Source organism: Acanthopagrus latus, chromosome 10, assembly GCF_904848185.1.
Source record: "Acanthopagrus latus isolate v.2019 chromosome 10, fAcaLat1.1, whole genome shotgun sequence".
Taxonomy (NCBI): Eukaryota; Metazoa; Chordata; class Actinopteri; order Spariformes; family Sparidae; genus Acanthopagrus; species Acanthopagrus latus.
The window spans coordinates 11,197,907-11,213,224 of NC_051048.1; the positions used below are offsets into that span (position 1 = coordinate 11,197,907).

The 15,318-nt window shown below is 44.9% G+C and overlaps 1 protein-coding gene across 1 annotated transcript in view; it reads right to left on the reverse strand.

Annotated features, from left to right (window-relative positions):
- Window positions 1-13,320, reverse strand: part of ank2b (ankyrin 2b, neuronal) — a 186,512-nt gene extending 173,192 nt beyond the window's left edge. The window contains exon 1 of the mRNA XM_037112339.1: window positions 12,875-13,320. Within this exon, the coding sequence (XP_036968234.1) occupies window positions 12,875-12,961 (87 nt within the window). The 5' untranslated portion in view covers window positions 12,962-13,320. The remainder of the gene's footprint in view (window positions 1-12,874) is intronic.
- Window positions 13,321-15,318: the final 1,998 nt, after the last annotated feature.

Sequence of the window (15,318 nt, forward strand, 5' to 3'; positions counted from 1 at the left end):
CACTCTCTCTGGGGTGAGATGTGTCGTAACTTATACATATAGCGGACATCGCTGAAAAATGCATTATATCACATTGTCCCAAAAAACTGTTGCAAATGTACCACACGAGCGCTTTCCTGTAAATGATGTCAGATCCAGAAGCGAATCGGGAACGTCGATTCTAAAACTGAAAAACAACCTGATGTCCAAAAGGCTTGACATACAACAATGCAAACCAGAGAAAACCACAACATTACTTAAAGTAACAGTGTTTCATTCAGTCGGTATAACATGCAGAAGAGTTGGATAGTGAGGAAGGAAGTTGAATAGTTGAAAATATATATATATAAGGGTGTGTGTCGGTGTGTTTGAGTCCAGGTCAGCCTCTGACTGAACTCAGCACTCAGCAGTGACTCCGGCTCTCTGTCTTCTTTCTCCCCTCTCCTCTCTGTAACATTATGTTCATGAAGTAAAAGTACAATTCCCCTTCCAGCTCCAGTCAACAGTCAACATTAGAAAACAAACGTTGGCAAACAGCTCCGTACCAGAGCAGAGTCTGATGTGACCCAGTGTGTTCATTCCTCCAGAAGGTCTCGATCTGCAACGACTCTCTCTCCTCCAGAGACGTATTTTGTGTTTCTCAAAACCAATATGTTGACCACTGTGAGGTCTTATGAGCTGCAGGTTGACTGCGACGGGAAAAACCTGGCTCTAAAACAGAGACAGACCTGGTTCTCTCATAGTCACGTGCACAGTTAATGTATGAACTAGGAGCTCTTTCAAAAAAATCTCAAAATGGACATTGGAACAAAATCTTAATCCGAGGAAAGAAAAATTAAAAAGCCTTTTCTTCTGCAGGGAGATGTAACGATACAATCCCTCTTTTCTGAGCACCCCAAATAATTTTCACGCAGTCCGTTACATCTTCATAGTGATTTACTATATTCAGCTGTTGAGTGATGACATTCGCATTCCTCAGATACCTTCTGAAAGTGAAACAATAACTTAGGAGCAAAGCATGAAATCCTCTACTCTCCTCTAAATTTTCCACAACTCATCACACACTCTGTCTACTGGCTGGCGTCAAACGCAAGCAGCCTGTGTGTGTGTGTGTGTGTGTGTGATGAAGACGAGTGTTAACCAGTTGATAACACCAGAGAGAAGAAACCTGTGTGTCAGCATCCTGCAGACAGGCCCCTCATCAGTGCAATCGATCCGACTGTGTGCTGGCTGCCACGCAGTGTCCTCCTGCAGTGATGGGGGTTAAAGCCCACTGACTGCCGGGGGCCGTCACAACCTTCACCTCAAGGTCTGCTGAGCGTCAATCGCCTCCTTACTGACAGCACGGAGTGGGAAGGGGAGGGAGCAGACGTGATGGATGGGACAGGGACCAATGACAGGAGGACAGCGGGTAGGAATGCTGCGTGCATGTGTGTGTGTGTGTGTGTGTGTGTGTGTGTGTGTGTGTGTGTGTGTGAGCAGACAAACTCCTCCGAGAGGGCCTGAAAAGGGACGGTCACAGAGAATACTCCCTCAGCCAGGAGCGTCCGTTACTGCAGGTATCCAGAAGCTCAGACAATACGTTCAGACGGACAGTAACTTTACTTCTTACACAAACAGCTTTAGAGCATCTCTGAGGATACCATCAACAGTCCAGCCTCTCATTTGCACTGAGAACTCAAAGAACAACACGCAACATCAGCAGCGACGCAAACTCCAAACTCTGGCTCCGCTGCTTGCTGCAAAAGCTCGACGTGCGTTCAAATATAGCTGCTGCCGCACATGTTGGGCGCATCTGCCGTTTCCTGAGCTCACGTGTCCGATAAAGGAAGCAGAGATGGACGGCCGTTTCCCCCGACCTCTCAGATCGCCGTAGGTCAGATGATAAAACAGCCTAAATTTAGATACCGCTTTTAAATAGACCTGTTTACCGGGAGAGGGAGGGCACGCTGCGCTATGCTGGATGAGTCGCTCATGCATCTCAAGACCTAATTCCATTCTTAGACAGAAAAAAAAAACAAAAAAAAAAAACGTGAATCTAGAGTGAACTGGTGTTTCAAAAACTTCCTGTTTCTTAAATGTGCTGTTAAATAAAAAGAGTTCATTCACTGTTATCAGTGAGAGCACTCATCTGAGGCTGCAACTATAATGTGCAAGCATGATATCTGAGATAAAAAAAATAAGAGAAATCCTGAAGGCAAATGAAAAACCCAAGAGGATTACACAGTCACATTAAGCTTCCATCTCATGTAAGACCAACAGGGGTTACGCTTTAGAAGACCCAAGAGCTCACTGCTCCCCTCTGAACACTGCAGAACATGCAGAAAAATCATTTATTATACACGGCGGCTTAAAGGGTTAGTTTAAGTGGCCTTTTCTTCGGGACAAGCGGCGCGAATACAATGCAAAAAGCCGAGGCGCAATTCTGAGGTCGCCAGGCCAGACGCTCTCCTCGCCACAGCCGTGCCTTTGAGATTGGAGACAAGAACCCCCCTGCGAAGTCCGATTCGATTCGATTTGATTCAGGGTGAGCTTAAACAGGAAAAAGCTGTCGAACGATCCGGATTCTAACCGCCTAGAACGCCATTTTCTGGCAAAAAAAGAGTCACGTTATCGACGCTGTGCACAGAGCTCGCAGTGTTTTTTTGCATTACTAGCGCGATGAGTTCCGATGAGTCGTCCAAGAGTGCGAAGTTATGTAAGTGACATACTTAACATAGATATGCACATAGCTTAAGTTGAAGAAGTAAGTATTTTAACCAACAGCGTTTTCCCACACCTAACCTCGGGCGAGAATTGAGAGATCCCGTGAGAGTCCAGGCCTGCGTATTCAGAGCTGCCAAATCTCTGGGTGACAGATTTTCACCCTCAAACAGTGCATAACCCAAACCCTGACTCCAATTTAATATGTTTGTGTGCTGAACCCGAACCAGGCAACTTGTCAGGACACTTGTGGCCTACAGACGCAGACCAGAGACACAAAAAAGGCCCTGAAAGAAGTCAACGAAGCAAAGGATCCGTCTGATAATAGCCGATTGTGTTTTTTTTAGGGAAATCAACAGCTCCCAAAAATACGCCTATTTCTGTGACTTACACAAGTGCTGGCTTTGTCCTCTGGAGGCTGCTGACCGCCCCTGGACACAGACTGCTATTCAGACTGCTAACACACACACACACACACACAAGAAGTGCCTCCAGGTCGCACTTGATTCCATCAGTGAGGTGTACAGCCCTGCACTTCGAATGTCCTGCTTGTCCTCATTGCAAACAACACACACACGAACACACACACTGGCTTTACGTACCACCCCAGGACGCCCAGGGAAGGCATGCCACCAATGTAACACATGCCCACAGCCTAGTGCCTTGGAGGGCTGCCTAAATAGTCTCTATGAGCCCACACCAGCGCAAATATGCTGTGAGCGCCTTCAGATTCAGATCAGAGAGTGAGTCACCGAGCGCGCGTGTGTGTGTGTGTGTGTGTGTGTGTGTGTGTGTGTGTGCGAGGGAGCGCAGGAGGAAGCGAATGAGCCTCAAAGGGAAAGGATTGATCCACATTCTCAGCCGCAGCCTCAAAATTCACCACCGCTGGAATTACGGAATGCACGGAGGCTTATCACTCTGGATCCCTGTTGTAAACGAGGATGGATTATAATCTAGCGCACTGGGGGGGTGGGCGGACAGAGTGAGTTCAAGGCCAGTTTAGATCTACTGGATAATATTGCCACTTTTTTTGACACACTCACTGTGTACCGTCTGTCTAAAGAGGTCCTCTGTAGTCCCCAAACACTACTTACTACTACCAGTTGATTACATCTTTAAAATATGGCCATATATACCATCAAAATACGAACCAATCTATATCTGGATAAAACGACAAAAACTTAAAGATGTGAGATGAATTGCCACCAGCAAGTATTAAAACACACTATTATCACAAAGGCTGAGACTTAATGAATGAACATTCTGCAATCAAGTTAAACAAAGTGATAATAAAATCAACAGCGAAATCACTCACAGGCACTTTGGTAATGGCGTTGTTTCAAATCGCAATTCAGCCCAAACGGCATGGCAGACCTTGGTAGGACAAAAAAGAACTCTATTGAGTAAAGATGGAAGATTCAAGAAGCAGCAAAAACAATCAAATAGTATCCAGATTAGATAACAGCTTTAGTTTTTAAATGCAGGTGATTAGGGAACAAATTTTTTTTTTTTAAATGTTACTCAAAATCCAAGATGGCGGCTCTGCACACACCACTGTGGAGGCAGCGGAATTATTACATTCATCGCGTTTTTCAGCACTTCTGTCGGACACGTTGCTTCGTTGTTTGTGCTTGCAAAAGAAAGCGGGATAGGTTATCGGCTAGTATTGCTCATGATGGCTAATAATGGCTAACGTGACTCGAACTGGTTCGAACAGTCAGCTCAGGTGTGATTTAATTCCCAGCACCTGTCAGTAAGTGTTGACAGTTCAAACTTGCCGTTCAGACTGCCTTTAACAGAAAAATTAACAGCGCTTATCTTTCCTAATGTTACCAAAATTGGCCATATCCTGGCAATCGACCCCTGTCATCAAGCAAACGATGACAAAAGGCTGGTATGATTTATCCTCTGGCGACCACGCACATCTAAACCAAATTTCAATTTCACAATCGGTGGAGTAGCTGTATGTTGTCTTGCTCTGGGCCAAAGCGTTGGATGGACAGACGGACTAATCAACCTTTGCATCCTTCAGCCCTGCCACTAATGAGGCAAAAATAGCTCAGTCGCTGAACTGTTGTCAGAAATCACGTGATCTGTGTTTCCTCCAGCCGTGGCTCCGAGCTCCACCGAATCCTACAATAGAAGTGCTGATTATGTCTTGAGACTCCTCGTCGGTGACGCTGCAGATAAAAACGCAGCAGTGTTACGCGTGACTGCCTGATCTCCTCTCCACGTTGAAGAGAAGAATGTGAGGCGGCTGAAAGCGAATAAAAGAATGAGGCGGCATTTGTCTGTCTGATGCTTCAACTGGCCTCAGGCCTCCGTCGCAGCTCATGGTCGGCTTGTCGTCAGCTGATGACATAACGTCAGCTAATGAAAGGACTTACAGAAGGAGGCGAGGAGGATCTCAACTATCATTTCAGCTGTGATAATGAGATAAATTAGAGGCGACTGAGTCCAATCTGTGAGCGCGGACATTTACCAGACAGCTGCATGACACAGCAAACTGAATCTCGGTAAATCCGTCTACTGCCAGATGAGCCGCACATCTGTGCGGTATGACACCTGCCAGACCGCCAATAATCCGCCAACCCCGCCATGCTGGACTGGCTGAATAACGGGGTCTGGATGTTCATAGGTGGATGTTGTAAAAAAATAAAATAAATAAATAAAAAAAAAGATGTTAATGATGAATCATCATCAAAAGGCCCAATTCTTTCATTTTTATTGACAGTACAGATGTTGATCACAGCTGGAATCATAGGTCTGTTGCTTGACAGAAGACTGTTTTATGTGTACTATATCATATTTTGTTATCCTAGACTAATCTTAAAGTGGGTTACATATATAAAAGAATCAAGTTGGATGCTTGCGCCTCGGACAAGTGGTGAATTTGGACAGGCTGCCTGTAAATGGACTGAATCACAGATGATGCAACACTTGAATGTCTCCTCCCACAGGCTGAAACTTTGAATCTACTAATTGTTGTCTGTGCCTGGTAGCCTGATTCTGTGCGCCTTGAGCTCTTTTGTCTTTTTTTGTTTGACTGGTTATGTATTTCCGCTGGATTTCTATCAAACATTACATTTACTAAGAGGTCAGTTTGTGGGCGAGACAGATAATTAGTCAGCCGTCACGCACTCAGTAGTTTAAAAACTTACCTTAACTTACCAATCTGGATGCAACATGGTTTAGATCTCATCATTTAACACCACAGCTAAATATATCCTTATCATGTTCTTTTTTATAGCCTATAAACTCTTGGCTGACTCAGCCGAGGGTTTGGGCTCAATTAGCTTTTCTAATTTAACTCCAATGACATAACTATGTTCCTTTAAAAAAAAAAATCAATAAGTGTAATAATCAGTCAAATGGGAAGCACATTTAGTTACCCAAATACGATGAATAATAATATGTAAAGCATGGAGGAAAAAAAGGCACATTTCTTAAGGCTGTATAATATCATAAAACCCCTTTATCCTACAGATCTGACACATTAGCCTTAGCATTGATGACTGAATAAATTACTGCAAAAAAAAAAAAAAAAAACAGTCAACAGACAAAAATGTAATCAAGTATCCTTGTCTATATAACAATATTCTTTGTGATCTGATTACATAATGGCTAATGTGTCTTGCTTCAGATATGCAACCAAGGGGTTCATGGGAATTGTGTCCTTAATATCGCTGGTGTAAGAGAGGTTGTGAAGAATCTGTATGCTCTCAGCTGTTTACAGTATTCATCAAGGTTATTCTGGCAGTGACATGATGGATAAAATCAAAGCATAGAAACCTTTAAAGAATATTTCTTGCATGTTTTCTGAATGTTCGTGTTTCTACGGGCTGTGTGTGTGTGGCCAACAGCCAGTGTTACTGCCCCTCATTCTGGAGCATCTGTTCCGCTGGGGAAAATGCTTAGTCATGTCCTGCAAGGTGAAGGCAGAGACTCAGGGCAGACGCTGGGCGTTGTGACTGCAGAGGAGGAAACTAAGTACCGTCGAGCACTTCGACACGACTGTGACCCTGCTGCTGCTCCAGAGCCCGACAATCTCGACCCAGCCTCGGTTCGTGTCATACTGCTTCAGATACATATGAGGCATGCACAGGCATGAGTTGTGTTCTATTTTATTTTTTGCTTTGTTTTTTTTTTTTGCATTTGCTGCATAGTTTTGAGATAAATTGCTCTTCTTTTTTCATCACTTCATTCTTTGTTCGAATGGAGACAAAGCGCACTGTAGCAGAGCGAGATCTCAGTGACGTCACTTCGGGTGACGCGTCACACAACCACCATGACCTCCAAAACCAAAGCGCCCTAATTCTGCTACTACTTCACTCGTCCAACTTGTTTCAGATCTCCGCTCCAGCGAGCATTAATTTCTGGTTGCCACAGTAACAACAGACTGTCTTATCATTTCAATTTAAATAATCACTTGCCATGAAATCACTTTTTGGGGCGTGTCAACACCTGGTAATGGAATAAAATTTGTACCATGCTTTTCATTTTATCATGGTTATTCGTTGAATTACTTGTTTTGTTTTCACATGTCTAATTAAGTTTTGAATTAAAGGGGCAACTGTGGCTTATGGGTAGATGCCACATTAGTGTCTTGTTATCGGAAGGTCGCTGGTTCCGATTCCCCGGGTATGCATGTCGAAGTATCTTTGGGCAAGATACCGAACCCCAAACTGCTTCTGATGTGCTGGTCGGCACCTTGCATGGCAGCCACTGCCATCAGTGTGTGAATGTATGTATGAATTACTGTCACTTTGGACAAAGGCATCTGCTAAATGCCGTAAATGTAAATTTGCATTCATTCATTCATACTATTTCAGCAGTTTAACAGGCAAAAGCGCTAACGTCGGCAAGCTGCACACATGAGTTAGCCTTACATGCTAGCTCCCAATTGGAAACATCAACATATATGCATGTAGATGCCACATTAGCAACTTCGGTTTGCAGCTGTGAATTGTCAGTGTCACCACAAACCACAAAGAAATGTTAAAAGTGCTCTTTAAAAATTAGATTTAAAAAAGAAAATGTAGCCAACACACAATTTGGACATTTGGTTAGGGGAAGTTCACCCAAAATGTTGCTAATGAAGCTTTACTGCCGTAAAAAACACAAACAGCTATCGCACCCGAAAAACTCTGCAGGACATCATCCAAGGTCGAACAAGAACGAATGAGGTTGTAGCACGATCCCTGTGTTTCCAGATCTCAACAAATACTTTGGATGAGTGCAATGTTATAATCAGGAGCCACAAACTACAATAACAAAAAACCTGATTCTTATGAACCAGAATGATCCTTTAAATTTGCATTTCAGGGTCAATTTTCTGCCACTTTCTCAATTAAATGTAAATCTGACTGCTCTGAGATTTGAACCGGCAAATGTCGATCCACGCCTCTCACTGGGGCTACCGCATTAACATCCTTTCATTGATCCCTCAGAGCCGTCTGCATCTCTTTCTGTTTACATCCACGTCTCTCTCTCTCCCTGAGAGTCACGCTGCAACAGACAGATTTTGTCTCACAAGCTGACCTTGGCTGAGACAGGAAAAAGCGAGTGGCAGATGTCCTCCTCTACAGGAGAACACGAGGTGGCAAACTGATCTCCACCCCCCTCTTACAGCACTGTCCGTCATAACAGCCTCACACTCCCAATGCCATGTTAATCACTGTACTTTCACACACCCGGAGATGAATATCCCGGAGGCTGCGACGGCTACCGACAGGAACTCACTTTTGTTTTAGGCCAGAGCTTTTTGAGGTGAAACGGAGGGAAGAAGCTCATTTGTTCTTCATGGCAGCGTCGCCTCGAGGAAATCGTAGACTTCCTCAGTGGCTCCTGAGTTTACAATGTGTGTGTGTGTGTAGGTTTAAAGTCTATGTCTCTACGGATTTTACGTGATTACAGTTCAGACTGAATGGTGACAATGGCACCACTGTGATCTGAAAGCACTTTTTTCCTTGACCGGATCTCAACTTTTGTGGTGGCAAAAATCTCTGAGCGATACAAAAATAAAAACATCATCCGGCAGGCCCTGCATGGTCACACACCTTAAATATTTGATTATGAGGCTCCTGCACTACACGGTCCTGGTCTCGGTTATGCATGAGCTCTATTAACGGACTGAAAGGCTTTTCGCATGTTTACCTTTTCTTGCTGATGAACCAATCGTGACGTAAAAACTGCTGATTTTCCAACTATTTCTGCACATCCTATATCAGCTTGATGCATAGCCTATGACATAAACGTATGGTAGCCACTCCCTTAGCATGGTAAAATAAAAATGTGTGTGTGTAAATGACAGATTGCAACATGCACACTGCTTTAGTGGTTCTTTTTGAATGCTTACAGGAAATACTGCGACTGTGGCTGAATGGAAAACACCGGCTAATAGACAACAGGCCCGACATGACAGAGTGTCTCAGCCGTAGAGTCTGACAGTCGGCAGCCCTGCCTCTCAGCCTTCTCTTGTGGAGCGACTGTTCACAGGCAAGCAGGTGAGCGCCAAGGATGGACGCAACGCGCTGTAAAGCCATCTATCCAAAGGTTTCAGCGAGTCAAACTGTAACACAGGTTACAGGTTCTGGCATTTCACAAGCAAAAGTGTTGAGAGGATCGTATCAAGGCAAAGTCGTTTCACACTTAAACGCAAGTAGTGAAGGAGTTAATAACAGGCCGTGGAGTGTGGAGAATTGCTGTCACACGAGATCTCAGCAGAGATGTGATTTGATTGTTTATGACAGATGAAGGCTCAGCTTCCACTAATAGACTTATAAATGACTAATGAACAAATATGAGGAAAAATACTTCTGGTTCTACGTCAGCTATATATCACTTCATGACGGCAAAGGAAAAAAAACTTATATTGGTTTCAGCATTAGAAGGACTTAATCATTGTGGAAAACCCTAACCAGAGATCATAGTGGCCACTGGGGAAACTTGGAAGCAAGGCTAAGCGCCACCATTGTTTCCTGATCAATAATACACCGGTTGGCAAACTACGGCAGCTTAGATGATAGCAACCTGGAACATGCAAGCTTGTTAGCCACCGGTTAGCAAGTGAGCTAGCTTGGTCGCTAACCAATCAATAAATGAACGCTGTTCATTTGACTTGCGTTTTGCAACTGAGTGGATCAGTAGGGCAGGGCAATGGTTTCCTTGACATAAAAAAAATCTCCCCTACAGTCCATCATAAATGTGAATCTTTTAACCTTTTAACCCCAATTAGGGGACCTTGGGGTTTTTAACCCTAACCCTAACCATGCAGAACAACCACAGAGCCACTATTGCACTAATTATGAAAGAATATAGTCATATTTTACATCAAATTAAACAGCAGAAGCTGGGCTACAATATGTAAATGTGTATGATCCAAACACAGCCCAAACACTACTCAAATAAACAACTAAACATCAAACTTCGTGAATCACCCTAACCTTGGAAAACTGGCTTCGGGCTTAAAGGGTTAAGCTACAAGCTAATTTTCTAGGGTCGGGGTTAAGGGTTAAAACAGCGGACAAAAATAAATCTCACAACATTTTTGACCAAATACCTCGACATCGATATAGTAAATCTGAAAAATTGCGACCAAATTCTCGTAAGTGCATTGGTTCATAGTGTGGGTAGTAGTGACCTTGTGGTGAGGTCACTACAATGAGTATGGGATTATAGGCCTCATATTTCATGCCAGAACAGATAACAGGCTCCTTTAAACAAGGCACAAAAGTCGTCAAGCCATAATTCTATGTTTCCCAAACACAGACAGTACTTTATTATAATGTACATTGACATATTTCACGCATAAAAGGGCAGATACTCTACACATCCACATGTTGTGTGCAGAGTCGTGTCACCACACTTCATCACACTTCATTCCTCACAGACCTTCCGATGCACCCTTACCGAGGTTTGAGATCACGCAGTCTCATATCCCTTTTCCACTGGTCAAAAATCCCACTTAAACCCACTGCTTTTCGATCGTTCCTTTGAGTGCGGTGGGAATGGGGCAAGTCTGCATTAACATCCAGGTCAGCTGATTCTGCGGTAGACCCGGGTTTTTATCACCTGGACTCGGCTTTGATCTGAACATAAGACCCGGGTGAACGCGCGAAATTCCCCCGCACGAAGTGATGACGCGTTATGTGGAAGGAAGCTCAGATGCGGTCGACTCAAGGACGTTTTATTACTGGACACAGTGTTGGAGACAGAGCCCCGTTCATTTCTTATGAAAGCCGCTCAGTTGTGTTTTGAAGCCAGAAAAGCTCAACGTCCGAAACGAGTCATTTCACGGGGGGCTGTGGCATTTATCCACCCTTTTACAGCCCCGTCTTTCACAATGTTAGTTTATGGTGCCTAAGCGAACATTGGAATACTTTTTGGGCCCCAGTGCATCACGTGACGATGTAGTTACACAATCTGCCACTTTGAAAATTGGCTTGGTTGGCTCCACTTCTTGTGGGCTCTCTCTATTGATGTTCTTCTGTTGTTGATTAGGGCTCTCAGTCATCCAGGTCATGGTAATTCTAACCCCTGCGTTCCACAAAATTCGTGTTCTAGGTTTCACCCTAGTCTACATGTGTGCTTCCAGTGGCTCCGCTGCGTTGCAAGGCTACTCCGCTGCAGCCCCAGCAGTCCGGACCCTGACGCAGCAGATACGCGGGGCTTTTTAATTCTGCCGGATGCTGAAGCAAGGCACATCAATTCAGTCGAATTCAGCACAGAGCAGTAGCAATAGAGTCACGCGCCGAAACATCACGCGTAACATCCAGTTAATTTTCACAATAAAACACTCCGCGTTGACTCCAGCAGACAAATCCAAGCTTCCCCTTCGAATCCTTCGGTTGGGAACACTTCTTGCACACAAACTCCTCCTCCTGAGGACATTTCACCTCTCATCCAAGAGACCTCTTCAGTTCTAACTACCAAGAGTCCAGTTACCCTATGACACAGCAGAATTTTCTCTTCGGGTTACAACTGACACTTCAGATAAATTAAAAAAAAAATCACAGATTGGCTGCTTTGCCTGTGGGAATGGGGCGAATAGGCGATTTTTATCAGGTTGAACCGGCTAATTCGGTGGAATAAGCGGTGCAAGCTTTTACATCTGGCCTTCACTTTGCATTCCCGTCACTCCGGTCTTGCGCACGCATTAGAACATCAGAGCCGCCAGACTGGTGACACTGATACCGCCATACACCTGTTGTGAGCGCCTCAGCTTGGAGCAGGGTTCACCTCTGCACAGACAGCAACTCTCTCTCTCTGTCTCTGTCTAATACTATCTGAGAGCAGCACATGTTGGCCCTCCTGTGTTATGACTCATTCACAGGAACACCGTGCCAGCAGTTTGGCAGGCTGATGGAAAGGAAATAGAATCATTTAGACTTCAGCATACTCCAAGCAAGGCAGCACACTGTAAATACTGCTCTCGGCGAGAAATCATCTCTGTGTACACACACCATCACTGGCTCCGGATGAGCAGCAGTAACAGGATTAGTCAGGACAACTTCATGATCTTTCTACGGCCGTGTGAATGTCATATTCTGGGAAACGCCTTCCCAGCTGAAGCCCACTGTCTCCCTGTGAGACAACCCCATGCCCCGACACTTCAGGATCAGCGACGTGCAATAAAAAGAAAAAAAAAAAAACGTGCGTGTCAGTGGCGACCGCACGTCACGCCAGACTCGATTCAGAATCCCTCGCACGTTTTGCGTTTCCTCGGGCATCAGCAAATATACGTGCATGACATCGAGATGACGTAGAGGCTCACATACGTCTTCGGGTCTTATCTTAAATTCGGTGAGCGAAATGGCGTTCATTTCGATGCAATCCGAACTTTTACAGCGAGTCACACAGCTCGATAAAACCCTCAGTTTTAAGGGAGGAGGTAACTTGAGAAAACTACTTTAAATGAGGGTGTTATTTAAAAGATGAACAAATAAATAACAGCTGATTAATGTGTCAAACTCACGCCGAATTAAAGGGTAGTTTCTGCTGACTCAGACCGAGTCCGCAATCGCGCTCTTGCACGTATGAGTCTTCGCAGATGCCCGAGAAGGTGTTAAACTCACATGGTTTCAAATGAAGTTCGGCATGCTGTTGTTGTTTTTTTTTTTTTTCTCACACGTCCGCGTGAGTGGAACGTTAGCGGGGCATGCGATGCGAGGCGGGGCACGGACGCGTGTACCTGTCGTGTTGTGGCGGGCTCCTCGTTCCCGATGGGTGAAGGTGTCTCTCCTTCCAGCGATGCTGGGGTGACCGGAGAAGAAGCCATGTTCCGCCCCCCCCCGCCACCCGCGCCTCCTCTTAGTCACTCACTAACAGCTCCTGGTGTCACTTTCTGCTGTCCTCCAGCATTCAGCCCTGCTGCTGCTGCTGCTGCTGCTGCTGCGAGCGGACCGGCAACACCAATGGTTTCCTGTCCGAACACAGTGACTCTCTGTCCGGCTACACAGTGGAGTCACTGTCCCTCCTCCGGCCGGTGCTCGTATGCTCGCAGTCCGGTATTCCAGTCCAGGCAGATGACGTTTTTTTCCCCGGGTCCCTCACACACTTCTTCACACACACACGCTCTCTCGCTCTCTCTCTCGCTCTGTGTGTGTGTGCGTGTGTGTGTGTGTTTCTCTCCGTCTGCGCTCTCACCCTGTCTTTGACTTCACCCCAGCTCGCTCTGTGCCTCAGCCTAAGTAGAGAGGCGAGACTCTTATTTCGGACGACATCTCTCTCCTCTCTTTTGTGCGCGTGTTTTTGTGTGTGTGAATCCGGGTTGCTCCACTTCCTTCCAGCAGCACACTCTCTGGTGTAAGCCAGTGTTTTTGTTGTTGTTGTTGTTGTTGTTGTTGTTGTTGTTTGTGGGTTTTTGTTTTTTGTTTTTTTTTTTCATTTTAGCTCGTGCGTTTCGCTGGAACTGCCATGACAAGGAACACCGATTCCATGTTGTCAACACAGTTTGCTTCCCACAAGCCACTTGATAATGCAGTGTTGCACAGTTTGCGCAAGTGCAAAATCATTGTCAAGTTAAATGTGCCTAATGTTGTGCTTTAAGGGGTGGGGGTGAATTAAGAACTGTGTCAGATGCCAGCAGTAAACACACACACACACACACACACACACACACACACACACACACACACACACATTCATTGCAGCATCATCATCAACCTCTTGCTTCTACTTTGCAATGTGATGTACTAACGACATGATCCCCTGCACTTTGCCTACACACACACAAAAAAAAACAAGGTGTCCCCCATCTCATCATACACCTGCCTTTTATCACTATGCATGCATGGGGCTTATGGGGGATGGTGGCTTGTCTCGGGGGGTTGGGGTACCAAGGGGGAAGAGGGGAGCCTCAGCCATATGATTTGTGTGTGTGGGGGGTGGGGGGGTGTCCTGAGATGAAGACGGACTGTGGGGGGCAGCTGTTTCTAGATGATTGTTTGAACTGGTTAAGGGCAGTGACATTGACTGCCCCTCTGGGTGACCCCCAGCTCAGAGACACAACAGAGGAAGGGGAGAGGGGCTTCCTTTTTACAGCCCCGATGTGGGAGAGGCGATGTGAGAGGATTTGTTTAAGAAGTACCATGCTGGCTCTGATTAAAAAAAAAACAAAAAAACAAAACTGATTGCTTGGTAGCTTTGCAATCCATAACCCTCACCCCGAATTAGTGAAGAAAACGGTCAGCTGGAAATGAAAAGGATGAGTTCACCCAAAAATGAAAACGCAGACATTATCTTTTCGCACAAAACAGCAGCAATAACACACAAAATGGCTCCACGCAGCTCGTACTTTAACCCTCAACATGAAGTCAAGCTATTTCAGCCACTTCTGACTTCTATCCTTTACGTTGTCAAAGTCAAATAAAGAATCTATGGATTCATTGTCATTGTTAAAACATTTTGCCTCTTTAACATAAAAGGTCACACAAGGCCATGTTCGGACAGAAAACACTTCTGTGTGGGGGAAAAAAAAAAACCTGCAGCCTCATCTTGATTGACTTCATATTCATGGATCTCCTGAATCATGCTTCATTTGTTTGCACTGGTACCTGTAACAATATGTGCCTAAACCGCTTGCTTTTTCTGATATTACCTCTTGCTTGCTGCTAAATGCTCAATAGTGTTCACCAGCTAACTTATTTTGTCCGTGTTTTGGTGCTGGGTCGGTGGTGTACGGTGGGTTTATCAGAGTCGTTTTCACTGAAAACAGCCGCCTGATGCTGGTAGAGGGTTGGATGAAAGCAGTGAGAGTGATCTGACCTGATAAAGCTGCAGAAAGTAGAACCAAAACATTGAGCTAAAAGATGTCAAACTGAGTGGGGCAGTCAGCTGTTTAGGTTTCCCACCCCTTTGATCACATGCACATTGATCCATTCATGATATGAATATATTGATCAGTGCACCTTATTATGACATAGCAATAAATAGGGTTAATTGTACGCTGAAACATATAGACATATACAGTATCCTCTATAATGTAGCGTGTAGTGACATGATAAGACCAAAATATCTTTTTCTACTCCTTTGTACTAATAGATGAATAAATATTTCAGTCACATATAGAACAAACAAAAACTTATAGGCTCTGCTGTATTAAACCCACAGAGCCTATAATAATATGATCATGTC